The following is an 8,518-nucleotide window of genomic DNA, read 5'->3' on the forward strand; positions in this document are numbered from 1 at the left end:
TGAGGAAAGGCAGGAGGGGGGTGGGAGCAGGGAGAAGGGGGTCAATAGGGAAAAAAGGGGGAACATTTGTAATACATTCAACAATAAAGATAAGTTAAAAATAATAAAATAAAAAATCGCAAGGGGAAAAAAAGATGGAGGAGGAAGCTACAGATTAAAAGAGACATGAAAGATAAACTGGTTGTTCCAGCTATCTAAACTTGTGTAACAAATCACTCCCAAACTTAGTGCCTTAGAACAATAACAACATTAAATTTGCTCATGAACCTATAATTTGGGAAGGGCTCTTCAGGGCAATTCATCTTTGCTCCACTCAGTCTGCTGGGATGACATGAAGGTTCAGGACTGGAATCATCATATCTAATATAATCTGTTGTGCCTTTTTATTATATTTAGCCTCAAAATGTTACTTAACTGTTTGTTTCATGTGACTAAGGTTGTCTCCCAACTAAGCTTCTGGAGAAAAAGGACTGGATTTTACATGTTTTTTACATTCCCTTTGATGCTCAGATGCTATGGTCTGAATGTTTGTGTATCCCCCAAATTCATATGTTGGAACCTGATCACCAATGTGATGGTATTTGGACGTGGTTAGGTCATGAAGGTAGAGCCCTCATGAATGGAATTGGTGCTCTTATGAAAGAAACCCCAGGCCCCGGCCGGTTTGGCTCAGCAGTTGGAGCGTTGGCCTGCGGTCCAGAGAGACCCGGGTTCGGTTCCCCCTAAGGGCGTGTACTTCGGTTGCAGTTTGTCCCTGGCCCTGGTTGGGTTGTGCGGGTGGCAACCACTCGATGTGTCCCTTTCACGTAGATGTTTCTCTCTCTCTCTCTTCCTTCCACTCTATCTGAATAAAAAAATGGAAAAATGTCCTCAGGTGAGGATAAAAAAAAATAATAAAATAAAATAAAAATAAAAGAAACCCCAGAGAGATCCGTCACCCCTTCTCCAGGTAAGTTTACAGCTAGAAGATGCTGTTTATGAACCAGGTGGTGGGCTTTCACCAGACCCAGAATCTGCTGGCGCCTTGATCTTGGACGGCTCAGCCTTCAGAAATGTGAGAAATGAACTCCTGTTGTTTATAAGCCATCCAGTCCGTAGTATTTTGTTATGGCAGCCCAAATGAACCAAGACATCAGGTCAGGGCCTTGACATAGTAGGTTCAATAAATATGAGATGTTTTATGAAGATAGATATTCCCTTTTTCTCTGGGCCTTCCCCACCCCACCCCACCCCTTGCTGATGCCAGACCAATACTTTGTAAGTAGAGAGAGAGACAGAATACTTTGCAGAGAAATCAATTGTAGCAGTGAACAATCAGCACAGAATTTTTGCAAAGACTAAAGCCTTTATTCTAACTAGGAGTCATTTACTTCCTCAAGAGATTTTTCTGAGTCCTTTGTGACGCGGATAGCCTCGTTGATGCTCTCAGTGATGTAATCTATGTTGCAGGCATTGATACAGGTGAAGTTAATTCGACCATTTTTGGGAATGTAGATATGTTTATTCTTGACCAGGTATTCCACCTGTTGGACTGGTGATAATCACAGGGTCTCAGATCCTGGGGTAGCCACCTCTAAGTTCCCTCTAGCCCTGGGTAGATTATGGGGGATAGAGGAGAGCATCAGCATTTCTAGGGGCTCAGAAGGGCCTTCAAAGCAGCTCCGTTTCCTCAAGAAAAATTGAAGATCTGGTGTGAAGCTAGAAATTGGTCACCTAGTCAGTGAAGTTGAATGTTCAAATACAAGCCCAAGGTCAGAAAGAGGAGAGCTATACCCTTCGAGATACTTACAGTCAAGGCCAAGATAGCCATGGGTCCCATTCTGGTTAGTGATGTGATCCCAGCAGCCAGGGGTTCCCAGGAGCCGGAGCTTCTCCTTAACTTTTTCTTTGATCAACATAGTGCTCTCTACAACCGCTTTCAGATTCTGCTTCCTGCCAAAGGAAAGACAGCAAGAAATTAGAGTGTGAAGTCTCCCTCTGCTCCCAACCTCCTCATTGACATTCCACTTCTCTTCCCTTCAGAAGCCCCAGCCAGTGTGCCTGAGGACACAGTATTAGAGCCCGGGATCTGAGATGGTTATGAATGGGAGAAAAGTTTCAGACTGTATTAATTTAAGCAAGCCAAGCAGACTCCTAGGCAAACTTGCCAGAGTAGCAGGCCCTTGAGGCTTCCTAATCTCCTGCTATCTGCAAGAGATCAAGTAATTCATCAGCCTGTGTCCCAGGGAAGACGTCCTATTACCCGCTCCCCCATAGTAGGGCAAGGGTTGGCCTAGCCACTGCCATTGGAACACAGTGATCCTCAGTAAATGTTGATGAACGAATGGAGTAAAGAGGCAACAGGGGCAGGAGAAGAAACACCCAGCTGAATCCTGTGAATCAGGAAGTCTGTAAGTATCTAGAGGCTCTGCCCATCCCTCCCTGCCCCCATCCTTCACCTTTACCATGCTTCCTGCAGAGAAGGGTTACAAAGGATGGAGGTGATAATGCGAGAACCCATTATAGGAGGGTTTAGCCACAGAGCCAGAGCGAAGTTCCTCAGCTGAGAGAGGACACACAGCAGGAACTTGTTGTTGAGTGCCACCACCACTAAGATCCCCACTCCTTCATCTGCAGCAATGAGACAAACAGCCTTGTTCTCAGTCCCCTCCTCCATTACCACTCCTCCCCCTATAACTGTGCCTCGGGCCTTGCAGAAGAGAGGGGTAACCTACAGGGCTTTCATCCCAGCCCAGCCAAGCTGGTGGCCAGGTCCCAGGGATTTGCCAGAGACCCTTCTTCCAGAAAGAGTAGCTGTAAGAGTCTCAATGGTGGAAGGAACTAGAAAGATAACTAATTCTTAACCCCTCATCTTATAAATGAAGAAACAAGGTCTAACGGGGAAACAATGTAACTGGAGCCAGTTTTAGTAACTGAGCTGAGAGGATTCCGCAGAACCGAGGTCTAGCCCCTCTCTCGTGCTGCCCTCTCTGGAGGCCTTGGCATTCTCCGCAGGGTCGGGTATGTCAAACACATCGTTTGTGCCGTGGCAGCACTTCAGCATCAGACCCTCTCTTCTCCTTCTGCCCACCATACCATAAATGCCAAAATTCTTGGACAGAGACTGGCTGCAGAAGAACTCAAAGCCTTCAGACACGAAGTATTGTAAGAATCTAGTATCTTCTTCCAGGTCACCGGTGTAGAAACCTTGATAGGGAATGTCAAAAAATGGGAATATCTGCTTTCTCTGTAGGAGAAAGGAGGATGAAAAAAATGGATGAGACTAATGAAGGCAATGGTAGGTGGTAAGAGGGGAAAAGTCATGTGAGACACTGGCCTCACCTTCATGGTGGCCATCAACGCTGTCCACTGAGATGGTGTCAACTTGCAGTTGCCAATGTTCCCAATCACAAAGATACAGCCATGTGGAGCCTGCTGCGGATAGAGACTGTCCCATCAGGCACTGGCCCCTACCATGTGGTAGGGGCACCAGGGTGCTGGAGAAGTGACCCTCCATGTTGGTTCCTACCAAAGGACTAGACAAATCCAAGCCTAGAAAAGGCCTTGGATAATCAGAAGGGTGGGGAAGAAAGGAAAATAAAACTGTAAATCAGGTCTAGGGAGAAGTTTTGGGGGAAGGGGACTCTACCTCCACCACATCGAGGAGTATGTTGGGGTTCATGTATAGCTGCTCAGAGTCCCAGAAGGAGTGTTCATATACTATAAAGCCCTTGTCCTGGAAGACGAGTCCATGCTGTTCTGTGGGAAGACAGCCCTCACCAGCTGGTACATGGGAAATGGAGACACGAAAGTAGATACACCAGAGAATGGGCCTGAAGGTCATGATTGAAAGTAGGGCAATGATAGGAAAAGGACAAGCATACCTTGCCTTGTCCACCATTTGTCATGACGGAGAGTGAGAAGGACAATGGTGAAGACTGACAATTGAATGGGAATTAGGAACGGGACAGGGATCTTCTGTCACCCTCACCTTGTATAACACTTACCTTTTTTAGAAGAAATAATGTGAACTATTTGAGAACCTATACACCAGGTTTTGAGGAACTGAGCCCCAAGTTGGAAGGCACCACTGTCACCAACTGTGTGCACACCCCCTACCTGCCAGCAAAAAATAAACAGAAATAACACTTTAAAAAAGTAATGGTGATACTACTACCAGCTCAGATTTAGATCATTCCTTTCTTTTGTTAGAAACAATATTTTTATTGATTTTTGAGAGAGAGAGAGAGAGAAATATCAATGTGAGAGCAAAACATCAATTGGCTGCTTCCTGCATGCTACCTAATGGGGAACGAGCCCACAACCCAGAAATATGCCCTAATTGGGAATCGAACCAACAACCTTTTGTTCATGGGATGATGCCCAGCCAACTGAGCCACACCAGCCATGGCAGATAATTCCTTTCTTGAAAGAGCTTGCACATTAACAGTGTGGGCTAGAGCCAAGAGCACAGGTTTTGGGTTCTGATGATGGCTCTGCCCTTCAGTGACAAGCTTTGGACAGTGTTAGCCTCAGGTGTCTCCTTTGTCAATGCCAGGGGGCCCTCCAAGTTCCATTTCAGGTTCAAGAAGGTTCAGTCTCTGATCTCCACACCCTGTGTCTGAGTGAGTGAAAGAAGGGCCCTTCTCACCCTGTTCTCCACGATGACTTGACTATGCTTTCCAAAGAGAAGTTCCAGGGAGGCCTGGATGAATGATTTCATGCCCGTCACTGGCAAGTACTCGTAGTTCAGGGAGGGATCCTGTGCGATCTGCTGTCGGATCTTGTGCACCACGGAAGAAACCCAGGGTTGTCCTTCATTGGTCATGCAGACTGTGAGAAGAACCACAGAGCCCACTCTGCAGCCCACAATCTATCCTGGCTTTCCTGGAGCTTTGGAAAGTTGCCTAGGAAAAGACAACTTTTTGCCCTCCTTCTCATAAAAACAATGTGCTGTTAGTAAATAGTTATAATTTTTGTCTTTTTGTTTTTTTAAATATGTTTTTATTAAGTTTTGAGAGAGACGAGGTAGAGAGAGAGACATCAATCAGATCAGCTGCCTCCTGTACCAGGTATCAAACCCAAAACCTGGCTATGTGCCCTGATTGGGAATTGAACCAGCAACTTTTCAGTGCATGGGGAGACTCTCAACCACAGTTCAACAGTATGAACATTGGCCAAGGCAATTTTTATCTTTTTAAAGAGACAACTGAAGCCTATGCCATTTAAAAGGGTGAAAATGATGTATAACCTGGGAGTTATAAATACCTGAGATTAAACAAAGGTAACACTGACTTTCACAGTGGCAAGGGCTGGCTGTTTATCAGAAGATTCCATTTTAAGAACCATTCTGACTCAGGAACAGAAGGTGAAGTGGAGGAAGAGGTGGAAGAAAGTGCAGTGCCAATGCAGGCCCCACACAGAGCTGGGGAAGAGGATATACCAGAGCTTACACCAAATCTCTGGAAGCCCCCAGAGAAAGGCAGAGGGCACGGAATGACCCAGGACATTTTCTGCTCTTTTCCACCACTGGGCAATTTTATGCATTGATTTTTAAATAGGGTGGAAGGGAGGGAGGGAGAGAGAGAGAAACATCGATGTGAGAGAGACACATTGACTGGTTGCCTCCCGCATGAGTCCAACCTGGGCCGGGAATCAAACCTGCAACCCAGATATGTGCCCTGGATGGAGAATCGAACCTGAGACCCTTCGGTTCGCAGGCTGAAGCTCTAACCAGTCGGGGCTACCATGGGGCACTTTTGTTAAAAAGAACAGACTGCTCCGCTTGCTGAAGCTTGTGCCAATACTGATTCCTCAGCAGCAGTGGAATACTACCCCCTAGAGGCAATTATGATATACTAAGTCTTAGGCATCTACCTTTATAGGCCAGGAACATCTTGTTAGGGTAAATGTCTTGTTTGTAGGTCTTTAACAAGCTGCCTTCCAGCTTCTGGGCTGAGGTCACATCTGAGAACACGGAAAGGGTGGACATCACTGAGATTAAAGTAGAACCAAGACTATGACTCCACTCCTGTGCTCTCTCCTGCTTCTGCCCAAAGCCTTCCTCTAAGCCTCAGCCACACAGGCCGGTGGCAACTCCAATGAAGAGGTCTCAGACAACTGGTCACCAGAGCAACAGAACGCAACTCCCTGTCTCCGTGGTGGCAATCCTCAAGGACTATGGGAATATTCCATGGCATTTGAGGAGAATCCTCTGAGAGGTGGCTGGGGGAGGGGGAGGGAGGACCTGGAATTCCAAGGCACTTCTCCCTAATTCATTTTCTTTTCTTCTCTGGCTTCAAGTCACCCAATCCAAAACAAGTCAGCCCTTTAGAAGATAAGGCAATACCTGGAAGTAAATGAAAATCAACACACAACAACCCAAAATCAGCAGGACACAGTGAAAGCAGTCCTGATAGAGAAGTTCATAGCATTACAGGTCTACCTCAAGAAGCAAGAAAGTTTTCAAATAAACAATCTAACCTACACCTAACAAGAAAGAAAACAAGAAAAGTCCAGAGTACATAGAAGGAAATAATAAAGATCAGAGCAGAAAAAAATGACATAGAATCTCAAAAAAAAAAATACAAAAGAGCAATGAAACCAAGAGTTGCCCCTTTGAAAAGATAAACAAGATTGATGAACCTTTAGCCAGACTCACCAAGAAACAAAGAGAAAGGACCCAAATAAATAAAATCAGAAATGAAAGAGGCGAAGTAACAACTACCATCACAGAAATACAAAGGATTGTAAGAAAATACTATGAACAATTATATACCAACAAATTGGACAACCTGGACAAAATGGACAAATTCCTAGAAACATACAATCTTCCAAAACTGAATCAGAAAGAATTGGAGAACCTGACTAGCTTGATAACCAATGAAATTGAAGCAGTAATCAAAAAAACTCCCAGCAAACAAAAGTCCTGGACCAAATGACTTCACAGGCAAATTTTACCAAACATTCAAAGAAGAATTATCACCTATCCTTCTCAAATATACTAAAAGATTCAAGAGGAGGAAAACCTTCCAAACTCTTTTTACGAAGCCAGCATTATTTTAATTTCAAAACCAGATAAGCACACTACAAATAAAGAAAATTTTAGGCCAATATTTCTGATGAACATAGATGTTAAAATCCCCAACAAAGTCCTGGCCGGTTTGGCTCAGAGGTTAGAGCATCAGCCTACGGTCCAGAGAGACCAGGGTTCAGGTCCCTCTAAGGGCACATACTTTGGTTGCGGTTTATCCCTGGCCCAGATTGGGTCGTGCAGGAGGCAGCCACTCAATGTGTCCCTTTCACATCATCGATGTTTCTTCCTCTCTCTCTCTCGCTCTCTCTCTCTCTCTCCCCCTCCCTTCCTCCCCCACTCCCTCCCACTCTATCTGAACAAAAAATGAAAAAATGTCCTTGGGTGAGGATAAAAATATAAATTTTAAAAAATCCCCAACAAAATATTAGCAAACCAGATCCAGCAATACATTAAGAAGATCATACACCGTGGCCAAGTAGGATTCACTCAAGGGATGCAAGGCTGGTACAATATCAAAAAATCAGCCCTGGCCGGTTTGGCTCAGCGGTTAGAGCGTCGGCCTGCGGTCCAGAGAGACCCGGGTTCGGTTCCCGCTAAGGGCACGTACCTCGGCTGCAGTTTGTCCCCGGCCCTGGTTGGGTCGTGCGGGTGGCAACCACTCGATGTGTCCCTTTCACGTCGATGTTTCTCTCTCTTTCTCTCCCTCCCACTCAATCTGAACAAAAAATGGAAAAATGTCCTCGGATGAGGATAAAAAAAAAAAAAAAAAAAAAAAAAATCAATAAATGTGATACATCACATAAACAAAATGAAAGATAAAAATTACATGATCATATCAACAGACGCAGAAAAAGCACTTGATAAAATTCAGCACCCACTTATGATAAAAACTCTCAGCAAGGTGGGAATAGAGGACTCATACCTCAACATAATAAAGGTCATATATGGAAAACTTGCAGTCCTGGCATATGTAGCTCAGTGGTTGAGCATCAACCCATGCACCAAGAGGTCACTGGTTCGATTCCAGGTCAGGACACATGCCCAGGTTCTGGGCCTGATCCCCAGTGGGGGGCATGCAGGGGGCAATCAATGTTATCTCTCATCGATGTTTTTATCTCTCTCTCCCTCGCACTTCCTCTCTCTCTAAAATCAATAAAGAAAAAAAAAAAGCAAAAGCCTACAACCAAGATTACTCTATCCTGCAAAGCTGTTATTTAGAATCGATGGACATATAAAGACTTCCCAGACAGGAAAAAGCTAAAGGTTCATTACTATCAAACCAGTATTATATGAAATGTTGAAGGGTCTTCTTGAAGAAGAAGAAAAAGATTAAAAATATGAACAATAGCCCTGGCCAGTTTGGCTAGCGGTTAGAGCATCGGCCTGTGGTCCAGAGAGACACAGGTTTGGTTCCCGCTTAAGGGCATGTATCTCGGTTGCAGTTTGTCCCCCGGCCCTGGTTGAGTTGTGTGGGTGGCAGCCATTCGATGTGTCCCTTTCACG

General features: G+C 45.0%; 1 protein-coding gene across 1 annotated transcript; it reads right to left on the reverse strand.

Moving 5' to 3' along the window:
* Positions 1-1,355: 1,355 nt before the first annotated feature.
* On the reverse strand, positions 1,356-5,971 carry GOT1L1 (glutamic-oxaloacetic transaminase 1 like 1). Its single transcript, XM_036249774.1, has 9 exons — positions 5,857-5,971; positions 4,631-4,812; positions 3,987-4,098; positions 3,629-3,738; positions 3,322-3,414; positions 3,076-3,226; positions 2,445-2,610; positions 1,790-1,932; positions 1,356-1,531 (listed from the first exon to the last, which is right to left on the reverse strand). Exons 1-9 carry the CDS (start codon positions 5,969-5,971, stop codon positions 1,356-1,358), a joined length of 1,248 nt encoding a protein of 415 aa, XP_036105667.1.
* Between the last annotated feature and the right edge of the window lie 2,547 nt (positions 5,972-8,518).

This window comes from Molossus molossus, unplaced genomic scaffold (genome assembly GCF_014108415.1).
Source record: "Molossus molossus isolate mMolMol1 unplaced genomic scaffold, mMolMol1.p scaffold_m16_p_9, whole genome shotgun sequence".
In the NCBI taxonomy this organism is placed as follows: domain Eukaryota; kingdom Metazoa; phylum Chordata; class Mammalia; order Chiroptera; family Molossidae; genus Molossus; species Molossus molossus.